At 41.0% G+C, this 24899-nt stretch overlaps 1 protein-coding gene across 1 annotated transcript in view; it reads right to left on the bottom strand.

Annotated features, from left to right (window-relative positions):
- The window catches only part of LOC115459210 (tyrosine-protein kinase transmembrane receptor ROR2-like), a gene marked incomplete at its 5' end in the record, with an annotated part of 47147 nt that extends 27254 nt beyond the window's left edge, over positions 1–19893 (bottom strand). Inside the window, 3 exons of the mRNA XM_030189075.1 lie at positions 5378–5692; positions 9724–9872; positions 19847–19893. Of these exons, the coding sequence (XP_030044935.1) occupies positions 5378–5692; positions 9724–9872; positions 19847–19893 (511 nt within the window). The remainder of the gene's footprint in view (positions 1–5377; positions 5693–9723; positions 9873–19846) is intronic.
- Between the last annotated feature and the right edge of the window lie 5006 nt (positions 19894–24899).

Below are 24899 nucleotides of genomic sequence, written 5' to 3'. Positions count from 1 at the left end.
GGATAAAAGTAAATGTAATGATCACATTATGTATCTTATGTCTTCATTTCAAAAGTTAGAACTTTCTGGAATTCCCATGTGTGATGCATTGAAAAGAGCATTTCTTTTTACCTCACTATCAAAGAAGTTTGATGTTTTTAGGTCTGTAAATGAGGCCATTGAAGGGCAATCTTTTGAACAGGCAACATCAAAACTAAGGCAGGAATGCATAATAAATGATTCTGAGGAGATGTGTTCTCAAAGTCAGTCAGAGAGAAATGAAACAAATTTCTTGGCAAAGAACAGAGGAAGGCGGAGCTATGGGAAAACTCCACCCAAGGGCAAGCTGATTTGCTACTCATGTGGAAAGGAGGGACATGTATCTAAATGGTGTAAGGAAACACAAAACACTCCCTCTAGCTCACCTAAGCCAATGGAACTAAAGAATTTTCAAACCAGGAAATGTATGAAGGACAAAGATAAACACAAGGGCTTTCTAATGGCAGAAAAATCTTTGACTATGGTAAATAATAATTCAAATGAAAGTACTTGGATTTTGGATTCGGGGAGCACATGCCATTTAACCAATTGTAAGGATTTCTTTCAGGAAATGTGTCCAGAGGAAGGTATTCTTAAAACTGCAAACGCAGGGACTGCTAAGATCCAAGCAAAAGGTATTGGATTCTTAAAATGCAAAGTGTCTAATGAAGTTAAAGAAATTCCTGTAAGTGATGTCTTGTATATTCCCCAAGCAGTTTGCAATATGCTTAGTGTATCTACATTAGATAAGAAGGGATTTGCGATTCATTTGAAAACAGTAAGTGCACAATCTCTAAAAATGATGAAGTGTATGCTGAAGCTTTTATGCATAAAGATGTTTATAAACTGAGCATTTCAGGTGAAGCCTCACATATGGCGCAAGTAAGGAAGAATGATGGTAAATGTAGTCTGGAAATCTGGCACCGCCGCCTGGGACATCGTGATTCTAAGGTGATCCAGGATCTTTACAGTAAGCAACTGGCCACCGGCATTCAGATAAGTGCAGATGCTGGTAAAATGGAGAAATGCATAGACTGTGTTACTCAAAAAGGTGTGAGACCCTCATTTCCTGCATACACAGGAAATAGGAGTAATAAAGTGCTGGACTTAATACACAGTGACTTATGTGGACCGTTTAATATCCCATCATTGGAAATAACAGATTTGTGCTAATATTCTTGGATGATTTCTCTAGATATTGTGTGGCCTATTTGCTGAAAGAAAAAAGTCAAGTCACAGACATGCTGAAGAAATACGTAGCCATGGTGAGCAATAAATTTGAAAGAAAACCAAAGGTTCTTCAGACCGACAATGGTGGTGAGTTCACTTCACAAAGCATGCGCACATTTCTAGAACAAGAAGGCATTCAACATATCACAACAGTAGCTTACACACCAGAGCAAAATTCTGTTGCAGAGAGAAAATTTAGGTCACTTGTGGAAATGACCAGATGTATGCTGTCAGATAGCAATCTCCCTAAAAGACTATGGGGGGAAGCCATTCTCACAGCAGTGTACCTACAAAACAGAATGCCAACTAAAGGCGCGGAGCGCACACCACATGAGACATGGCATGGTAGGAAGCCAAACCTGTCACACATAAGAACATTTGGAAGTACAGCATATGCTCATGTACCAAAGCAAAGAAGGCATAAGCTGGATTCCACAACAGAAAGGGGCATTTTAGTTGGCTATGCTCCAGGACACAAAGGATATAGAATTTTGAATCTGAAAACTGGCATTGTTGGCATAAGACATGTTACATATTTTGATGAAAACAAAAGGGTTGATAAAGGCTGGATTATCCCAGATGAGCCTTATCATCCAGAATATGAAACTAGAACCATAATAGACATGCCAGTGTATATAAATGCCATACCAAGGCAGATGTCTGAAAGCAACTCACCTGTATCTAACGAGGAACAGGCAGAGGAAACAGACACAGAAAGGATCATTGAAGAAGACAGTACAGTTGGAGAAGGGGAATCAATTGGAGAAGAACTCTCAGATTTAGAGGATGCGGAAAGGTCAGACCAACCTGTTGTCAGACGCTCATCCAGGGAAAACAAAGGTGTTCCACCCCCAAGACTGTCTTACCTAACAAAGTCAGCAGAAGCTCAAGAGCCCTTAACATGGGATGAGATTGAAAAAATGCCAGCAGAAGAAGCTGCTGAATGGCATAAAGCTGCACAAGAAGAAATTGATGCATTGGATAAAAATAATACTTGGATTCTTACAAAATTACCTCCTGGCAAGAAAGCTATAGGATGCAAATGGGTATTCAAGTTAAAAAGGAATGCACAAGGAAAAGTGGAAAGGTATAAAGCCAGATTAGTGGCAAAGGGAAATCTTCAAAAATATGGAGAAGATTTTGATGAAGTGTTTGCACCTGTAGTGAAACACACGACAATCAGAACACTTCTGAGCATTGCAGTCTCAAAAGGCATGCAAGTCAAACACATTGATGTGAAAACAGCATTTCTTCACGGAGATATAACTGAAGACTTGTACATGGAACAGCCAACAGGTTTCATAAATACAAAACAAAGACAGCTAGTGTGTAAATTAAACAAAGGTCTTTATGGATTAAAGCAAAGTGCAAAATGTTGGAATGATAAATTGCATGAAATATTGACAAATTTAGGATTTAAGCAAGGTGAAGCAGATAAATGCTTGTACACTAGGTGCACAAATGGACAATATGCATACATTTTAGCTTTTGTTGATGATCTGCTCATTGCAAGCAAAAGTGAGCAAGAGTACAAGGACATTGTAAAGTGTTTAAACCAGAATGTTGAGATAAAAGAACTTGGTAATGTGTCATACTATCTTGGTATAGAAATTGAGAAACAAAATGATGGTTCTTATCTTCTAAGCCAGAAGCAGAAAATAAATGAGCTTATTGAAAGTTTAGGTATGCAAGATGCCCAAGTTGTAAGCACTCCCATGATCACTGATTTTCTGAAGGATGAAACAGTAAGAGAACCTTTACCAGATAACATCCAATATAGATCAGCCATAGGTAAGCTTTTATATCTAGCTACCACATACAGGGCTGATATAGCAAATGCAGTAGGAATTTTGAGCAGAAGGGTCAGCTCACCTACCAAATCAGATTGGACTGCAGTTAAAAGGATGGTAAGGTATTTAAAGGGTACCATTGATTGTAAATTAAAGATTTCAGCCAATAGTAATCCAAAACTAATATGTTACTGTGATTCAGATTGGGCAGGGGATCATTCTAATTATAAATCCACAAGAGGATATGTGTTTATGTATGGAAATGTACAAATTTCATGGGCCAGTCATAAACAAAGTATTGTGAGTTTGTCTTCTACAGAAGCTGAATACGTGGCTGTATCGGAAGCGTGCAAAGAACTGATGTGGATTGAAAAACTTTTGCTGGATTTTGGAATAGCTGAAAAGAGACCAATCCAGATAATGGAAGATAATCAGAGCTGCATCCGACTGTCACAGAATGACAAGGTTCAGTCACGCACCAAGCACATCGCAACGAAATACCACAACGTGCGAGAGTTGGCAAAAGAAGGGGTCATCAGTCTACACTATTGTCACACCAGTGAGATGACAGCTGACATCATGACCAAACCGTTACCCAGAGAACATTTTGTGAATCTGCGTATAAAGCTTGGACTTTGTATGAATAAATAATTGCATGACAGTTATGCATGAGAAGGGGTTTGTTGGAATGTAATTGTATTTTACATGCATTGCCTGTCACCTATTATTTCTCTGTGATTACTCTGTGACCTCTGATGTGAATTACTTAGAGAGGTCACATAGCTATGCAACTTCCTGTGGGGGTTAGACACAGCAGATGCAGCAGATGCAGCACATGGAGCACATGGAGCTCATGATCTCTCCTAACCTGAGAGGATCTATGGTGGTGTGAGCATCCATTACCATCTAAGCACATGGAAGGAGCTGATAATACAAATGTATAGTAATATGTATATATAAGCCTGTCTGATTATAATCTAACTACAAACTGTGAGTAAACAGATGTTTTGTTACTTCAACTTTAAAGTGACTCAGCAGTGAATTATTCAGGGGTGAATGAGAGAGAGATGAAGAAAGAAATTAACATTTCTAAAGCTGAAGCTGTGTGTACTAAAATCTGCTAATTATTTACTACAAATAATCCAACAACTGCAGCAATCAGAGTACAGTTAAGTACTGATTAACACTGGCAGCTGCCCACTTAAACCATGCTGAATATCAACCCCAAATGTCATAAGAACATAATAGCCATACTGGGTCAGACGGATGGTCCATCTAGCCCAGTATCCTGCTTCAAAAACAGTGACCAATCCAGGTCACAGGTATACCTGGCAGAAACTCAAATAGTAGCAACATTCCATGCTATCAATCCCAGGGCAAGCAGTGGCTTCCCTCATGTCTATCTCAATAGCAGACTATGGACTCTTCCTCCAGGAGCTTGACCAAACCTTTTTTAAACCCAGATACACTATCCGCTGTTACCAATCCCAGGGCAAGCAGTGGCTTCCCCATGTCCATCTCAATAACAGACTATGAACTTTTCATCCAGGAACTTGTCCAAACGTTTCTAAAACCCACATATGCTAACTGCTGTTACCACGTCCTCCAACAACAAGTTCCAGAACTTAACTATTCTTGTGACTCCTACAGAGATTGTCAGAACAGTCTGCATGACTCTTGTAAGCGTTCGTCATTACGTGATCATACCATTAATAGTTTGAACAGTGTGGAAGTTAATTTTGTAAACTTGAACGATTTTAATGAAGGTTATGATCCTTATTTATTGGAAATTTTGGCCATCACCTGATAAAGCAATGAGGATCTTCCTGTGTAAAGGCACCGCCTCACAGTAATACATTTTTTTAAGGAACAGTAAGTACAACCTAGCAGATTTAGGAACATTTACACATCATTTATTTTTTGAGAAGGAATACTGTAACTCTGAATAATCCCCCAAATTGACCTGGACACTGCCTCAAACAACATAAGTGAAGTTCAATAACTGCTCTTCACTTATGTTGTTTGAGGCAGTGTCCAGGTCAATTTGCGGTCCCTGGTAGAGGGTTTAAAAAAAATACCTTTGCCATCTCTTTGTAATAATTCTTAACACTGTAATGACTCTTATTTTATACCTCTTTTCTGTAAGTGCATTCGATGGTATTGTAAGCTGCTTTGCTGATCATTTCGTATGTTTGTTTAATGTTTAAGAGAAGTCTTAATATACTAACACATACAATCACCTACAGAAAAAAAAGAGCAGTGACAAATAATACGTTACAGAGTCATCACAAGCAAGGCAGGAGGTGCCTCAGAGGAAGACAGAGTACATCTGCACTTACATCTGTTGAGCTTCTCGGCAGGAATTCCGATCCTCATGCAGTTGGAAGCCTCAGGTCTCTCGGGCAATGGTAGCTCTTCACAGTTTGGAAGCTGAAGCTGCATCAGGATGAGAGGGTTCGACCTGGCAATGTTGTATTCCTGCTTACACAGGTCATTCTCCAGCACCTCACATTCATCCCTGCACAGTTCACGAGGCTTCGGGGTGCGGGAGCTCTCCTCACACAGTGGGAACACAAAGTGGCAAAAGGATGGGATGGCAAACTGGGAGCACTGGTCGGACAGGTGGGTGGATGTGCCAATCATGGTAAATGCAGCTGGAAGGCAAGGAAAATACAGCAATTTACACTCTCACAAAAGTTGGAATGAAACAGATCTTACAGAAAGGATGCAACACACACTTTCCCATCAAGGTATTACTGGAGAGGCATCATCCAGCCCCTGAAACTGAAAGTAACATGCATTTCACAGACCCTGCTCTTATTACAGCCCTGCATTTCTGCTGGATCTTCTAAACCTGAACATTTCAGCACAATAACATTTTGGTTGTATGTAACCCACTGTGCTCAATGTGCCTTAACAGTTGTTGCCAATTTCAACTTGGACAATAGGTGGCACTGTTGCCCATTTATATAGATCAAGTCAGTCTAGGAATGATTCTCAGTTTATTTCCTTTTTGGCACAGTACATTACACATGGATATACTAATACCTGACATATGGGGGGGAGGGGGAGGGTCAACAATGAGTACCTCATTCTGCAGAAAGAGACATGCACTATATGGTGTTTGCTCTTCCAATTTAACTTTCTTTGATCTAATTGAAAAGTTGAGTACATATACAACAGCTCATGGAATTCTTTCCAACCTTTGTACATGTGTGTGTGTTTGGGCAGTTTGTGGGGGTAGGGCAGATGCAGGAGGGTTGTGTTTTGGAATGGGAAAGTGTGGGAGAATAAAGAGTTGAAAACGGGAAGAGGCAGTTTGCAAAGATGGAATTTCCTAACTGATATGCTTTACTGTATGTGAGTATCTATGCTACAGAAGGTAGCATGCGTTCTACCACAGAAAAAACAAAAGGATAGTGGGAGATGGACCACGGACTCCAGAAACAAGGGAAAACAACTTGGTGATTCAAGAAGATTTATTGATCATAGATTCATCACAGACTAGACACAGAACTGTGTTTCAGCCTGCGGCCTGCTTCAGGAATCTTTTGATGATAAATAGATTACAAAATCTTCAATGTTGTGTACTTTCAATCTTGTGACACAAAAGGTGGGACTTTAAAAAGACCTTTGTAAAGGTATTGCAAAAAGTAGAAGAAAATAGCCATCTTCTAATTATAAGTTGAATTCCCTCTCATGCTCCCCCTTTGCAATTCAACTCCACAGTGGTCTAGTAACCTGACCCCCCTCCCATAAGAACATAAGAGTAGCCATACTAGGTCAGACCAATGGTCCACCTAGCCCAGTATCTTGTTTCCAACAGTGGCCAAGCCAGGTCACAAGTACCTGGTAGAAATCCAAATTGTGGTAACACTCCCATGCTATCAATCCCAGGGCAAGAAGTTGCTTCCCCATGTCTGTCTCAATAGCAGGCTATGGACGTCTCCCCAAGGAACTTGTCCAAACCTTTTTTAAACCAAGATACGCTAACCGCTGTTACTACATCCTCCGGTAGAGGAGTGTGGTAGCCGTGTTAGTCCACTCTTAAGGTTATCAATAGAAATCAAACAAAATAAAACATGGAAAAGAAAATAAGATGATACCTTATGTTATGTCCAATAAAAAAGGTATCATCTTATTTTCTTTTCCATGTTTTATTTTGTTTGATTTCTATTGATTACATCCTCCGGCAAAGAGTTCCAGAGCTTAACTATTCATTGAGTGAAAAAATATTTCTGTCTATTTGTTTTAAAAGTATTTCCATGTAACTCCCTTGAGTGTCCCCTAGTCTTTGTACTTTTGGAACAAGTAAAAAAAAATCGATTTTCTTCTCGTTTTATTCCACTCGGGATTTTGTAGATATCAATCATATCTCCCCTCATCCATCTCTTTTCTAAGCAGAAGAGCCCTAACCTCTTTAGCCTTTCCTCAAATGAGAGGAGTTCAATCCCCTTTATCATTTTGGTCGCTCTTCTTTGAACCTTTTCTAATACCGCTATACCTTGTTTGAGATACGGCAACCAGAACTGAATGCAATACTCAAGGTGAGATCACACCATGGAGCGATACAGAGGCATTATAATATTTTCAGTTTTATTCACCATCCCTTTCCTAATTCCTAGCATCCCGTTTGCTTTTTTGGCCGCCGCCAGACATTGAGCAGAAGATTTCAGCGTATTATCTACGACACCTAGATCTTTTTCTTGGTTGCTGACCCTCAAGGTAGACCCTAGCATCAGGTAACTATGATTTGGATTATTCTTTCCAATGTGCATCACCTTGCATTTGTCCACATTAAATTTCATCAGCCATTTGGATGCCCAGTCTTCCAATTTCCTAAGGTCTTCCTTCAATATTTCATAGTCCGCACGTGTTTTAGCAACCTTAAATAGTTTTGTGTCATTTGCAAATTTAATCACCTCACTTGTCATTCCGATTTCCAGTTTCCAATTTCTCTCTCTCTCTCATACCTTGTAAACATTGGACGCAGGAGGGCAGCAACACCACCTACTCCCTCCTGCCTCTGGGCTCGCCCTTCTCAAAAAGGCGGCGTCCATCCCTACCCTCCTATTTCCAATGTTTAGCCCCGAATTGGGTTCCCATGAACCTGGAAGTGAGTGCATGGGAGAGATGCTAAAGGCACATCTGTAGGATCTTGAACATGCTGCGGGACCAACTCACAGACACAGAGCTGTGAAAGGATGCATGAAAAATCAAAGAAGAAACATCTGGGACCCTGTCAAATTATGGAGAAAGCTGGGGGAAGGGATTTTGTTTTATGCAGTAAAAAGATGAGAGAGTGAACCTGAAGTGCTGAGAGGCATGTGCAGCATCATGGCTGTCACAAAAACAGAAAAAGAGAGAATTTTAAAAGTCTAAAGAAGTCCATTGTGTCAGTTGGGAGGGAATCTGTTAGAGAGGACAGATGTGTGCAAGTTGAGCTCCTTGTGAGGAAAAAGATACGTTTAAAATATGTATGTATTTTATGAGAGAAAGTTTTAAGAAAATCATAGGGCTGTTTGAGAATGTATATTCTGGGTTAATGATTCTTGCTGGTAAGTCTGAGTGACTGAGTGGTAGTCTGTGGAGAGCTGCTGCAAGTTTATAAAAGCTCTCGAGCACATGTAACGTTGAAGCCAGTGGAAACCAAATGACTTGTACATTTGCCCTAGTCTTTACCACTGAGACTGTGTGACTCAAATGAAGTCTGAAGAAAGTTGGACACATATCTGTGAATGACAAACCAACATGGATAGATTTGATACTGGAACAGAAGCATGTTGTAAAAAAAATGCTAAGATAAGAAAACAGTTTTAGGAGTGTGTCTCCTGTGCAGAATAGTTTTACTCAGTGTGTGCTATGAGTGAATGATACCACAAATATGCAGAGACTCCAGCACTCCTGTTGCTCGTCCAACAAAACTATGTTGCCCAAAGCTCCTAGAATCCAACCTCAGTCCCTCTCCACCCTTCCAAGGTCTCCCTGATCCACCCACACCCTTCCGCAGGTAGAAAGACGTTCTTTACCTCCTGCTGGAGTGGATGTCGTAGCTCCGGCAGGCAAATAAATTCAGTGCCGCTGCTCCCCTCCTCCTCGCACTGCTTCCTTAATGCAGAAGTTGGCAGAAAGAATGCCTTCAGATGCCCAACGCCGTGACTTCTCGTGCACGAGCTGAAGGTATACCTCCGACTTCTGCGTTGAGGAAGCAGCACGAGGAGGAGGGGAGTGGTACCTGTATTTATTTGTCTGGCGGGGACTCACCATCCCCTCCAGCAAAGGTATGTTTAGCTCAAGCGTGGGGGGGGGGGGGGGGGGGGGGGGGGGGAGGAATACGTTGCCCACTCCTGGGCATCCCCAAAATTGGAGGACTAGCTATGCCCCTAGTACAAACTGTAAACTGTTCAAACAAACATTTTAACACTTCCCTTATACGATAAAAAAAAAGAAGAGAAAGTTTGATATTGTGGGGTAAAATGGTGTCTACTTTTGTTACAATATGGTCGGGGCTTTGTTTTAAAGAATACAGCAGGGCAGGTGAATGCAGGATTACACCCTCAAAGCTCCTGTTATCAGAGCACCTTGAAACCAAATCAACTACCAAGCAAAGCAATAGAACTGGGAAGGTTTCCACTGTACACTGTCAAACCAGGTGGCAACTCTGGTTTCCCATCAGAACGCCTACCGGTGATTCGATTCTCAATTTCCCCTTGCATCTGGAGGGTGTCCACATAAATGGTCCTGTTTCCGATGAATCGTGCACAAGCAATTCCTCTGTAAGGTTGGCAAAATCCATCTTCTTGGTAATCATCCCTGTAAAGAAATACAAAGGGACTGCATCAGTGGGTCTGAAAATGCCTGGATGGAGTCAAATTCCAAAAAGGCAAAAGAACTTCCCCCTAAATCACCTGAGATCCAAAATGCTTTTAGTTTCACAAATCAGCAGTACTCAGAGCCAAGAACAAGAATTATTTTCAATGTCAGGCAGAAAAATTCATTTAAAGTACAGTGCAATCTCCATTATTTTATTTTTGTTACATTTGTACCCCGCGCTTTCCCACTCATGGCAGGCTCAATGCGGCTTACATGGGGCAATGGAGGGTTAAGTGACTTGCCCAGAGTCACAAGGAGTTGCCTGTGCCTGAAGTGGGAATCGAACTCAGTTCCTCAGTTCCCCAGGACCAAAGTCCACCACCCTAACCACTAGGCCACTCCTCCACTATCTGACCTTCGCTAATCCAACCACCCGGTGATGTCATCATGTCTCTTTCCATTTTCCAGCATAGCACAGAGGGAAGGTCACACCAGAGACAATTTATTTCAGACCCAGGACCCTGCTTTTACAGCCTTTGTTTTTGTACTGTTTGAGGGGTTACCATATTATCCAACTCTTCACTTATCTGACAACTGGCTGGTTTTGTTTATCGAGACTTTACTGTACCATGGTGCTGGTGGATCCTTCTTTCATATTTCACTCAATTAGAAGCTGGAGACAATGCCATTGTGCTGTGCAATACTGGGTCTCAATAAACATTTCTAGAAACCACTGCAATCTATTGCCCTTCATAATGGTCATTTCCTGCAGCCAACAGCAAAATATTTCCAAATTTCTCAACAGAAATTGCAAATGATGAACAACAAAAAAAAAGCAATCAGTGGTTAAATTTATACAGTCTGACTGCTACATATTCCTTAGCTTGCTTCTCATATGCATTTGTTCAGTGAAGCCTGGCCAGGGTTTAATATTTTGTGCTGTCTACCATTCTGCCGTGCAGAGTTCCAGGGTCCTGAGTCACTTGTGAGAAACCACTGTAGCCACAGCAACTCAAGCGCTACCAACGTGCATAAAAAATACATATATTGTTTTAAACCCCATAATCATAACTTACAAAAATACAGAACCAATAATGATGGAAGAACTCTGCCAAGCCTTAAAAAATATAGCCAAAGCCCACAGTTTTCTGCGGGAGTCACAGGGTAGAGCCTGCATCAAGGCATATGAAACTGCAACCAAAAGTATGTACATATACTGTGTTTAACCACTGACAAATCATTATACATGGAAGAAAGAAGCTTCTTAAGTAATCAGATATTTTGTGTGTATAATAATGCCAGACCCCACTGGATCTCCTTCAGATGTTATCCTGATTGTGACGCCATGTGGAAGGTTGCTCCAAATCCTATTTAAATACAAGCTTCCACTATTAAAACTATTACAAGATTAATATAATAAGAAAACAGCAACGGTAAAGTCACTTCCTACAGGCTTCATGACATTTGCCACACAGGAATCAGTACCGCAGCTTTGTAAAAGAAGTCCTTTGTTTTTTAGCGTTGGAGGTGGATCTGGGGGGGGGGCGGAGAGCAGGCCTATTCTGTGCTAATTGGTTAGTGCAGCTACGTTGCTGTGCGTTAACTGATTAGTGTGTGGTTTGTGCGTGAGCTCTTACCAACTATAAAATAGGTGGCGGTAGGAGCTCATGAACTAATGGCCACGTGCTAATTGGGAAAATTAATGCATGGCAATTAAAAGAAAAAGAATTCAGCCATTTTACCTATGCGGGAAAAATGGCTTTTAGTGTGTAGGAATGACTCGCATTAGCACAATGGCCACTTTTACTAACTGTTTGGTGGAAGGACTCCAAAGTCCCCTTCTGCCTTTATGAGAACAATTCTATAAGACACTACATATACCTTAAGTAGTAAAGCACATGCCCACTTTGAGGTATTTTAGGGGTCCTTTAGTGTGCACTAAGGGGGAAATTCTATATATGGCGCAGTAAAACCACGCAGTTAGCATGGTTCTATAAACTATGCCTAAAGTTAGGTGTAGTTTATAGAATACATCTATGCTCATGTACCGTTCTTTTAGGCCACCTAAAACCAGGCTTAAATACCTGCACCTAAGTTAGGTGCAGATCGGGTGTGTTATATAATAGTGCGCATAGGTTTTTTTGAAATGACCCGCCCATGGCCCGCCCATGGCCACACACACGTTTCGGCTGTGCACTTTAGAATTTACACACACAGCATTACAGAATACGCCTAGAAAGTTGTATGCATAAATTCTAATTAAAGCCAATTAGTGCTGCTAATTGGTTAAGTACCAATTATCAGTGCTGATTGGCTTGTTAATCAATTTTTTATTTTGTTTTGGATTTTGCTCTCACCTTTTTCAGTAGTAGTTCAAGGTGAGTTACATTCAGGTACACTGGAGGGCTCATAATCTAATTTTGTACCTGAGACAATGGAGGGTTAAGTGACTTGCCCAAGATCACGAAGAGCAGCAGTGGGATTTGAACCGGCCACCTGTGGATGTCAAGACTGGTGCTCTAACCACTAGGCTACTCCTCCACTCTTAATTAAAAGTCAAGTGTGCAATTTTTTTTTTTTTTTTTTTGGGGGGGGGGGGGGGGAGGTACAAGAAAACAACAAGGCAGGTATCTGCATACTCCAAGATGGAAAGACAACAAAGCAGATCAGTAGAAGAAAACCATAAATTTATTGAACAAAAAACCAAATATTCAAATCAGCCCGACACAGGCCGCATTTCGCCCAGCAGGGCTGCGTCAGGGGCTACACAGTGTTCTTTTATTGTCAGGATTAATGAGATATGTATACTGATGTAAAACAATGTACAGAGGTCTTCTAAAATGAAATTAAAAAACAGGTAAATCAAAAAAGTGATGACAGAGTTGCTAGTGTATCTGACGGATTGCACTTTTTTGATTATTTGCCTGTTTTTTAATTTCATTTTAGAAGACCTCTGTACATTTTTTATATCAGTATACATATCTCATTAATCCTGACAATAAAAGAAAACTGTGTAGCCCCTGACGCAGCCCTGCTGGGCGAAACACGGCCTGTGTCGGGCTGATTTGAATATTTGGTGTTTTGTTCAATAAATTTATGGTTTTCTTCTACTGATCTGCTTTGCTGTCTTTCCATGTGTGCAATTTGGCCATGCGGCCAAAATAAGGTGCCATATATAGAATTTGGTGGCAAGAGCCCACAGACATAAAATAGGACGCACGCCATTTAGCACACGCTAATGTTCATTAGTGCATGATAACCTTTAGTGAAAGGGCACCTTATATGAAGGTGTGGACGTATCCGCACATAAATGACCTCTGGAAAAGTATGCAGCAGTTATGGTGTGTGATAGTTTCAAAAAAATGCAGTAACAAACACTGGGGCCTTACTGCTAAAAGCCTTGTGAACTAAGGCAATAATTTTCTACAGAATCATTCATAGTTAAAGGTTCAGCAGCACCAAATTCATTTTAAAGCTTCTTTTTTCTTCATTAACTTTGCTTTACAGCACAACAGTGCTCTCAGTCCACAGTTCCATTAAATACATAAGAATGCTGCCACCTTATTAGGACACGCCCAATAGGTCTGTCTGATTTACAGCTTTGTACCAAGGATAACCTTGCTTGAGGCAGTGTCTATGGATTCTGTGATACTTTCTCCAGGAGAGACTGACTGATTATTTTTCCTTTCTACTATCTGTCATAGTTCACTGAATAACATATAAAATCACAGAATAACATATAAAATTCTATATGAAAAAGTTAAGAGATTCCACAGCAGCCTAGTGATTAGTGCAGCGAGCTTTGATTCTGGTGAACTGGGTTCGATTCCCACTGCAGCTCCTTGTGACTCTGTGCAAATCACTTAACCCTCCATTGCCCCAGATACAAAAAAAAATAATCCTGTATATTATATGTAAACTACTTTGATTGTAACCATAGAAAGGCAGTATATCAAGTCCCAACCCCTTTCCCCTTTAATCACAGTCATAGCAAAGAAGAGCCTTGAATATAATAACTCTTGTATGTATTATTGTTAGCTAGCTGCAGTGCTAGTCGCATTTAACATATCAAACTATAAATCAGTGAAAAAGATGCAGGTGTCACTTTTTATTGGATTAATTTAATATATTTTCAACTAGCTTTTGAGTCCCCTCATCAGGTCTGCAAAAACAACACTTAAAAAAAACACTACAAAATGGTAGTATAAATCGTCTCTGGATTCCAACAAATAATCCTGCACTCTACCAATAAGTCTGTAATGGGTTTTCTCTTGCACATCTCTATCAGACAGATTCCTTGGGCATCTTCTCTCCACCTGAGGGGCCGGGGTGCTCCTAGGAACGGACAGGGGCATATTATTATTATTTGTTACATTTGTATCCCACATTTTCCCACCTTTTTGCAGGCTCAATGTGGCTTACATAGTACTGTAAACGGCGTTAGCTGATTCCGGTATGAACAAATTCAGGTTTGAACAATACAAGGTGAAATTGTGGTGCAATGGGTTGCATGTATGGTAAATACAATTGGGGTAACTAGAGAGGGAGAGGAAGAGTTGGGATATGTCCATTACGGTCTTTGGTTACGTTGTGTCGCAGGTATCCAGGTTTTTTATGTTGGGGTATACTTTTCTGAACAGGTCTGTCTTTAGTAGTTTCCGGAAATTTATCTAGCTAAAGGTCTCATATCAGGAAAGGCCCCCCCCTCACAGATGTCCTACAGCCAGAGCCCAGCCAGTGTCCTTCTGGAGAGTTTTGGCGGGGGGGGGGGGGGGGAGGACTGAACAATGACAGTCTCCTTGTATGTAGCTACAGTAACCTACACATGAGAAGACAAAGCATTTCAGAGAAACAGCATTGTGGGCCATAGGACTGGGCTGACTGCCTATCTACATCACTACACTCTGTAAATCATCTGTCCCCTGGGTGTTCACAATCTGTATATGATCCTATAACAATGCTGTCTACACAGATCTGGTCTGTGAAATACTTAGGGTTAATGGGGATGGATGTTATGCGACATAAGTATTTGTGGAAGCCAGTCCAGCTCCACTGTAGAGCCTGGAACAAAGTTCCCATCAGAGGTGTCCCTTCACAAAGAGGATAGGTTGACCTTTTCTCTGCTGCTCCCAGGAAGGGGCAGCAGCTACTCGTGTCGGCCACATTTGGCCTGCACTAAGTATTAGAAGGAGTATAGAAGAAGGTGAAGATCTCCACATAGTAGTAGTAGGAAACAGCAGTGAGGTAGTTAGACAAGGAACAACAAAGGACCAAGCTGAAGACCAGGCTGGGATACAATAAAGCCTTTACTTCATATGCATGGCACAAAGACTCAACAAGGCCATGTTACATTGTATTCACATAAGTTTCTGTCTCTATAACTAATATAACTTGGATTTGTTCTACCTTTAATGTGAGCCACATTGAACCCGAACTTGTTTGGTATAATTGTGGGATACAAATGTCATAAATAAATAAATGTTTCAGCAAAACATATGCCTGCATCAGACGTCTTAAAAAAAAACAAGCACAATTGCATAAACATACAAGTATATTAAACCAAAATTGGCATACAGAAAGATATATATATATATATATATATATATATATATAAATATATATATAATAAACCCACCATTTTTCAAAATATAGAAAAATATATTTAACCAAACTCTTTCGATTTGCATCAAATCAAGGTAAACGAAGGCAGGTACTGTGCAAGAGCAAACATTAAGGGCTCCTGTTTACAAAGCGGCACAACTGATTAGCGTGAAGAATGTGAAGAAGCTCATGGGAAATGAATGGGCTTCTTTGCATTCAGCACACCGCTAATAGGTAGTGCCACCTTGTAAAAGGAGCCCTAAATGTATAAAACAATAAATATATAAAACAATGTATGCAGAAAAACTGTGAATTATGTATATAACTCAATAAAAAGAAAGAAAAGGAACGGAAGGAGCCAAACCCACAAGACAGGAGGTCACAAAATGGCTCAATTTATTAACAAAAACAGTCTTCCAAAATGAATGTACATAAAAAATAATGTACGGTAGGTATAATCAGTACTTCAAGATGAAGAAGCCCAACACTGCAGTGTTTTGGCAAAAGATTGCCTTCATCAGGGGGTCCTTATGAAAAAATAAAGTCATAAAACATGAAATATTTGGACCGTAGATATGTACAGACAAAATGTGAAATAGACGAGTGGAAAGAATAATGTGATAAAAATGTGATAGAGTGCTGTGGAAAAGCACCTGAACAAAGCATATTCCATCTCAGGATAAAGAGGCACCACCTACACCAACTAATGAAAATACTAAGCGATTTATATAAGATGTGCAAAATTCCTAGTTTTTTTTTTTCTTCCACATGTGCTTTTTCCAGCCTCGGTTTTCTCATCTCTTCTTTGAGTTTTATTTGGTACTCTTTTCAGTGTTCCTCTTTTTGCATTCTTTTGTATTTCACCTATCCACCCCCCATCCTGTTAGACTATCTCTGAAATGCTTTGATGTTCCCATGCATACCTCCTACCCACCCCCCCACCCTGTTAGATTGTCAATGAAATGCTTGGATGTTTTACTTATATATATACTATCAACTAACACATTTGCTTATTTCCAATCTGACGAAGAAGGGCAACCTTCGAAAGCTAATCAAGAAATGTATTAAGTTATGTCCAATAAAAAGGTATCATCTTATTTTCTTTTCCATGTTTTATTTTGTTTGATTTCTATTGATTACTTTTGTATTTCATAAATGTTTCCTTTTTTGTCTTTAATTTTTCGGAGAACCATATCAATTGCTAGACTTAGCCTCTGCCAGCTGATTTAAAGTGGTTCCACACCTGGTACTTCTCCTGCCTTCTACTGGAGTCTACTCCTCCCTGATGGGAGCATCTGCCAGCATCTGAGTACACCAGAGCTCAACCTGGGCCCTGATGTTTTCGCGACTAGAACTAGTTGTGACACTATTGCAGAGAACACTTTATCCTTAATACTCCTCCATCTTAAACATTTCTTGTCATAAGACAAAAAAATAAATAACTTTGATTTCCTGCCAGATATGGGGGGAAGCAAAGTTTTACATCTTGAAGGTCATCTGAAAAGTTACAGGTAGCTCATGGAGTCTTGTCAAAAAGGGAACAACTTGACAAAAGTCTGCTTGCAGTTATTTTGAATCTGTTGTAGCTTTTTCAGAAATCTTTGTAGCTCCTCCATATATAGGGGCAAATTTTGAAACACGACACCTATGTAAAGAGTTTTATTGGCTTTTATTATAAAGGCAATCAAAATTTCTCCAGTAATGCACAAATTCTCTCTCATATGTGCAAAAGTATGTGTTTTCTCTATGTACAGAATTCCATGTATGTACACACATCACAACCAATGTTCCCTCTAAGCTGTGCAGGAGTCCTCCCCACCTATGTTCCTGCCAGGGGGTGAGGAGTGCTGCTTCAGTATCACATTTTCAACCACTAAGGCTAAGGCAGGTTCCCAGGAGTCCTGCATAACTTGCCTGTCCCTCACTTTTGGAAATGTGATACTAAAACAGCACTTAGCCCCTCCTCACCCTACTAGCAGGAGCTTAGGTGAAGGACTCCTGCACAGCTTAGAGCTGTGGTTCTCAACCTTTTTTCACCCTCTCACTCTTCTGTCCTCCACATTTTATTTCACTTTCCTGTCAACTCTCCTCCTCTAGCTCTCTTCTCACTACTTCCCTGGCCTCCGATTCCCTTGCCAACAGTCTGCTGGGCTGACCCAGAGCCTTTCCTCTGCCACATCCTGCCCCTCTAATGCAACTAAATATTTACGCATGGGCGGGATGTGGCAGAGGAAAGGCTCAGGGTTACCCAGTAGACTTATCACTGCTGACTTGACAAACAACTGGTTTCATAGACCTAGGTGGGGCTGAGGGAAGACAAAGGGAAGCTGCTGTGGCAGGAGAGAAGAGAAGGAAGAAACATGCTGTAGTGAAAATATTACAAGCCCCGTCCCTCCAAACGCTGCAGATTGAGTGCTGGACCCGCAACAGCCTAGTGTGTCATGACACACCGGTTGAGATTTGCTGCCAACACTGATCATAACTCTGCCCCCATAGGCATCCCCGAGAACGCCTATGTGCAGTATGCATAAAAACCAGGGGAGTGGAGGAGTGGCCAAGTGGTTAGAGCACCGGTCTTGCAATCCAGAGGTGGCCGGTTCAATTCCCACTGCTGCTCCTTGTGATCTTGGGCAAATCACTTAACCCTCCATTGCCTCAGGTATAAACTTAGATTGTGAGCCCTCCTTGGACAGAGAAATACCCAGTGTACCTGACTGTAACTCACCTTGAGCTACTACTGAAAAAGGTGTGAGCAAAATCTAAATAAATAAATAAATAAAATATCTAGACATGGGAATAACTAGTGAGGTAATTAAATTTGCCGACAACACAAAGTTATTAAATCGCAAGAGCATTGTGAAAAATTGCAAGACAACCTTACGAGACTAGGAGACTGGGGCATCCAAATGGCAGATGTTTAATGTGAGCAAGCGCAGTGATGCAGTGATGCATGTGGGAAAGAAGAACCCAAACTATAGCTACATGATGCAAGGTTCCGCGTTAGGAGTCACTGACCAGGAAACATCACTGACGATACTTTGAAACTGTCTGCTCAGTGTGCTGCGGCAGCAAAGAAATAAAATAGAATGTTAAGAAGGGAATGGAAAATAAATCTGAGGATGTTATAATGCCTTTGTATCGCTCCATGGTGCGACCGCACCTTGAATACTGTGTGCAATTCTGGTCACCGCATCTCAAGAGAGATATTGTGGAATTAGAAAAGGTACAGAGAAGAGCTACGAAAATGATAAAGGGGATGGGATGACTCCCTATGAGGAAAGGCTGAAACGGCTAGTGCTCTTCAGCTTGGAGAAAAGACGGCTGAGAGAAGATTTGATAGAGGTGTATATATAATAAGTGGAGCAGAACAGGTAGATGTGAATTGCTTGTTTACTCTTTCCAAAATTATTAGGACTAGGGGGCACGCATGAAGCTACAAAATAGTAAATTTAAAACGAATCAGAGAAAATATTTCTTCACTCAACGTGTAATTAAACTCTGGAATTCATTGCCAGAGAATGTGGTAAAAGCAGTTAGCGGGGTTTAAAAAAAGGTTTGGATAGCTTCCTAAAAGAAAAGTCCAAAGCCATTATTAAAATGGATTTGGGAAAATCCATTGCTTATTTCTAGGATAAGCAGCCTAAAATTTATTGTACTGTTTTGGGATCTTGTCAGGTACTTGTGTAACCTGGATTGGCCACTGTTGGAAACAGGATGCTGGGCTTGATGGACCTTTGGTCTGTCCCAGTGTGGCAATACTTATGTACTTATCTTGAAAACCTGTGTTGTGGCCTTTCAGGACTCTGGTTCCCACCCCTTATATAAACACATTTCATCTTGTCTTCATGCATATTTGTGAGTTGAGGCAGCATTAATTTATTGCATTTTTTAAAACTGCTTTTATTGGTATTATGCTTGTTTTATTGTGAGGTGAAATATAAATATAAAATAAATAAGCGTGTGTGTATAAAATTGGCCAAGCAGTATTATAAAAGAGACATTTTCCAAATGTAAAACATGCTTTACACCTTGAAAATACCAGGGCTGTGGAGTCGGTACAAAAATCCTTCGACTCCGACTCCTCAGTTTATGGTACCTCCGACTCAGACTCCACAGCCCTGGAAAATACTTTATAAATTATCCCATAAAGCCACACAGTCTCATACTCTAGAAATTAACAGCGCTCGAACTAAGGAGTGTAGTTATCAACATGGGCTACCGTTCGGTTAAGGTGTGTTATTTCACCACTAACTCGTTCTACTTTAGCACAGGTCTGAGTTTATGCAGTTAACTGGAGTTAACAGTAAATTAACACATCTTAATGGTATCCCATATTCATAACATCCCCCCTAAATCAGCTAACTCAAGAGGTTTGCGCTGCCAGACTACAGTACCTTGTGTAAAAGTTCATACCCTTGTACACTTTTTCAAATTCTGCTTTCTAAAAAAAAAAAAAAAGAGCATTTAAGCAGGATTTTGTTCTAGAGATCTACATAACAAATAGGAGAAAATATTTTTTTACTCTGGAACTCACTGTTGAAGAATGCGGTAAAAGCAGTTAGAATATATGGGTTTAAAATGGTTTGGACAAGTTCTTGGAGGAAATGTCCATAGTCTGTTATTGAGATGGACATGGGGGAAGCCACAGCTTGCCTTGGGATTCATGGCATGGAATGTCGCTACTAATTGGGTTTCTGGATTAGCCACTGTTGGAAGCAGGATACTGGGCTAGATGGATCATTGGTCTGACTCAGTATGGCTATTTTTATGTTATACACTGCATTTAAAAAATGAAAGAACAATTACTGAAATATTGAAAAATTAAACATAAGAAAACAAAATCTCTTGATTACGCAAGTCTTTTCACTCTTTGTCAGACCTAACTCAAAATCTGCCTTAACTAAACCCATAAGCAATTACATAGAACCCATCTGTGTTCAGCCACTTAGGTGATTATTTATTTTATTTATGTATTTAGATTTTGCTCACACCTTTTTCAGTAGTAGCTCAAGGTGAGTTACATTCAGGTACTCTGGATATTTCTCTGTCCCAGGAGGGCTCACAATCTAAATTTGTACCTGAGGCAATGGACGGTTAAGTGACATGCCCAAGATCACAAGGAGCAGCAGTGGGATTTGAACCGGCCACCTCTGGATTGCAAGACTGGTGCTCTAACCACTAGGCCACTCCTCCACTCCTTAGAATATTCCTGGATGAAGAATTAACTCGTTTCTTTTCTACGCCGAACATGGAGCTGCTGAAAGAACTGTGGAATAAAGCTATTGAAAGGCACAGATTAGGGGAAAGACTATAAGAAAATTTCAGTTACACATAGGGCACTATTAGATCCTTCACTGTAAAGTGGAAACAGTTTGGCACTACTTCAAGCAGGCTATCCCTCCAAAGTCAATGGTTATGGGTTAGGGAAATTGCTAAAGGTGGTTACTCTGAGGCCTAAGATTCAAGCAAAAGAACTGCAGAGGTCACTGGTTGAGACTAGGGAAAAGGCTGTTCAACAGTTTTAAGATAAGTCCATAAACATGGCCTGTGTAGGAGGGTGGTGAGAAGAAAGCCACTGCTGAAGAAAAGGCATATGATATGTTGCACAGTATTTGCAAAGAAACACTTAAGAGACATGGCACACATGTAGGAAGTTTTGTGATCAGATGAGACCAAGTGAAACTTTCTGGTCCAAAACAAAGTGATATGTGTGGTGCCAAACACAGCACAGCACCCTGCTAACAGCATCTCTACAGTAAATCCTGGTGGTGGCAGCATTACGTTGTGATAATGTTTTAACAGCAGTGGGAATTCATGGCTTCCATCAAGAATTGAATCCAAGGGTACCAACATTTATGCAATCATGACTTTTTGGTTTCTTATTAGTTTTTTTAATATATTTTTTTTAACTTTGAAAGTGTAGAGTATGTTTGTGTAGATCAGTGAAAAACTTGCACTTTAATATATTTTGAACTGCATTTTTCTAGACAGGGGTAGTTGAAAAAATATTCTAGGATGTGAAAATTTTGCAAGATGTTGTAGCTGGAGATTTCCAAAGCCTGCTTGTGAAACCAAGGCAATCTAGATTTCCAGGGATAACCTGGGGTCCAAACCAGTGGCACAGACAATTCAGCAGCGGCCGCCTTGATCCCTTCCACATCTGGATCTGGCATTTGCCTCCGCTTGCCCACCCACAGTCCTGCAATTCCCCCCTCTCTCTCTAAACTCCCACCCCTTCCCGGTGTACCTCATCACCTTTGCATATGGGGGCCAAACGTGTATCCTCTCTGGCAGGACGCAGCAGAGGGAAGCCTGTAGTGCTGACACAGATAATGGAAGTGTGTTCCTGTCACTGCCCGTGAAGGAGTGAGGTACATGGGGGGGGGGGGGGGGTGACAAATTCCAAATCTGGAGGTGGAAGAGAGGGAGCAAAATACAGGATAAGGGGGGGTTAGTGTGGGAAGGCCCAGGGCTCACCCAAAATAACAGGTCTGGCTAAGGTACACTTATAGAGGGAGTTTTGGGTAATGCGGGATATAAATGTCATAAATAATAAATAAATAAATATTCCATAAGGAACACTAGTGGAACTCAGTATCGGCATAATTAGCTTTCATGCACCTGCAGCTACACCAGCCATAGACCTGAAATAATTGTGGCAGAAACGTGCATAACTTACAGTGGGGGCCGTAGCTCAAAGCTACCGCCAGCGTTTACATGTGGTTAACACTGGCAATGCTCAGAGGGCTCGAGCGCCAATGTTAACGTGCATGTTAAAGATGGCCTTAAATTGTATGTAAACGAAGGGTAATGAGGTCAGAAAGTATTCCTTTGCAATGCACAGAATGGTGCTTAGGCAGTACTAGTGCTTTTACATTTATGTATTCGAGTGGTGTGTAAATGCATACTTTATGGATTTGCCTTTTTAAGGTTTGTGTGCGTTTCCAGGCATTCCCCCCCCCCATTCTGTGAGCTTGTGTGCACAATGTTTTGCTTAGCACTCAACACTATGCACACAAGTTATAGAATAGCTATAGTTATGTGCCCAAGCTCATTGACAAATTAGCTGCTAATTGACACTAAACCAATCAGTGGTGATAACTGGAGTTAATTGGCACTAATTTGTGGTTAAAGGTGTAACCGTATTTAGTTGGTATTCTATAACTTTAGAGCATAAATTCTACAGTGTGCAACTGATAGGGGTGTGTGAACTTGGCAGGGACGGGTCAGGGGAGACTCCCAGAACTTAGGCACTAAGGTTATAGAATACCGTCATGTGCGACGTAACATTAAGCAGATATCTACAGCAGCCAATGGTAATAAGTGCTGAAATAGCCAGGATTCTATAACGGCAATTAGTAATATAACTGGCATCAGAGTTTGCACTTAGTGCGCATCATCTCAGCCCCTAATTTTAAGTAACTTGTATTACCCTCTTTGTGCATTTATTTCAAGCATTCTGGCCTTCTGTGCATAATTTCATAATTTAGTACATCAGTCTTTTTGTTTTATATATACAGTGCACTCCATTTAAGTGCACATCGGATAAGCGCATGCTCTATTTAACTGCATGCCGTACTTCAGTCACGTTTTTGGTGCCATCAATTTCTATGGGGACAAACTTCGGTTTAGCGCACCACTGATAAGTGCAAGATTCGTATATATGCATGGTTTAAGACCGCTCCTCTGCAGGAAAGACTCTGCATAAGCGCACGCACAGACTATGGAAGCCGATTGGCACGTGACAAAGGGGCGATAAATTTGAAATCTTGTTGGTTAACTGCCATAGACAGAATAAGCGAAAGAAAGTTGTTAGAGTGTACACTGGAGTCGTCTTCGTCGCGCAACTGTAAGACTTTAACATTGGCTGAACGAACAGAAGTTCTTAAAAAATTAGAAAACAAACAAAGTCAAGCATCTATTGCTAAAGAATATGGTGTCAATCCCAGTCAAATTTTCATGTATCTTGAAGCAAAAGAGATCAGCTTCTGAAGACTGGCAAAACAATACAAATCCACACAGGAAACGTAAACGGGCGGGAAAGCTGAGGATATAGAAGACGCTTCTTCCGGTGGTTTTCTCAAGTCAAGAGCAGGACAGTTTCCTGTCAGTGGTCCACTGCTTATGGAGAAGGCTAATCAGCTAGCTGAAAGTCTTGGACTAACTGAATTCTTAGCCACTGTTGGATGGTGGAAAGATGGAAGGAGAGGAACAAACATAAAATTCAAGAACAGCATGGTGAAAACAAGACGCTGATGACTTTGGTGCTGAAAATTGGGTTGTTTCAGTTCTTCCTACTATCTTGAACAAGTTTGTAACTCATGACTTTTTCAATGCTGACAAAAACGGTCTCTGCTGGTGAGCGATTCCTGATGGAACACTTGCATTCAAACAAGCCAAAACTACAGGAAGTAAACGTTGAAGGACCGACTGACGATCCTCCTTTGCTGCAATATGGATGGAACCACTCGTCATTGGAAAGAGCAAACAGCCCCGTTTGCTTCAAGAATGTTAAGTGACTTCCTGTGTCATACGAGGCTAACGCAAATTCATGGATGACTGGGGAAATTTGGAAGCAGTGGCTAAAGAAGTTAGACACTAGAATGCGGGCACAAAGCATCAGATTTTGTTGCTTTGTGGTAATTGTGCTGCACACAGTGATGATGTCAGGCTGTCTAACGTCAAGGTGGTCTTCCTGCCACCACCAAACACTACTTCTCTGATCCAACCTATGGATCAGGGCATAATAGCCAATTTCAAAAAACATTATCGGGCTCTTGTGCTACGTCGTCCGATGTGCATTATGGATGACCAGACTGGCAAGTATAAACGTGCTGTTAAACTGGCTCGTAATCTATCACTGTTGGATTCCCTACATATGCAGAAAGAAGCCTGAAATCATGTTACACCTCGCAACCATTGTGAACTGCTACAAGCGGGCAGCTTGTTAAGGATGTGGAGAGGGACGAAACAGATGCAGCTGTTGCAAATGCATCAGATGAACAGGCTATTGACATCCCAGCTGGTGTTACTGAAGAGGAGTTTCATCACTACGTAACTGTTGATTATAATCTACAAACAGCTGACGACAGCACTGATGTCAAGATATGCGCCTACATGCAGGCAACGGCTGATGAAACAGATGATGAAATGAGCAGCGAGGCACATGCTGACGAGATTCAACAACCTCCTGTCACTTTTGCAAGAGCACTGGAGAGTCTCAACACCGTGCAGGCCTATCTGGAAGCCACTGGATGTCAGTGCTATGACAGTTTTTACCGTCTAGCAGACGTAGTCTATGGAACTCACAGACACAATAGTGTACAGAGGACTATAACTGATTACTTCAAGGAAGCCTAACGTCAGTTAACGGAGACTGTATACTGTACGTATAATAAACAGTACTGTACTATGTTTATCAGATGTCAAGCTTCTACGGGTCACAAC

Source organism: Microcaecilia unicolor, unplaced genomic scaffold (genome assembly GCF_901765095.1).
Source record: "Microcaecilia unicolor unplaced genomic scaffold, aMicUni1.1, whole genome shotgun sequence".
Taxonomy (NCBI): domain Eukaryota; kingdom Metazoa; phylum Chordata; class Amphibia; order Gymnophiona; family Siphonopidae; genus Microcaecilia; species Microcaecilia unicolor.
Note: the sequence above shows the minus strand (reverse complement) of the source record. Positions and strands in the feature narration are given on the sequence as shown.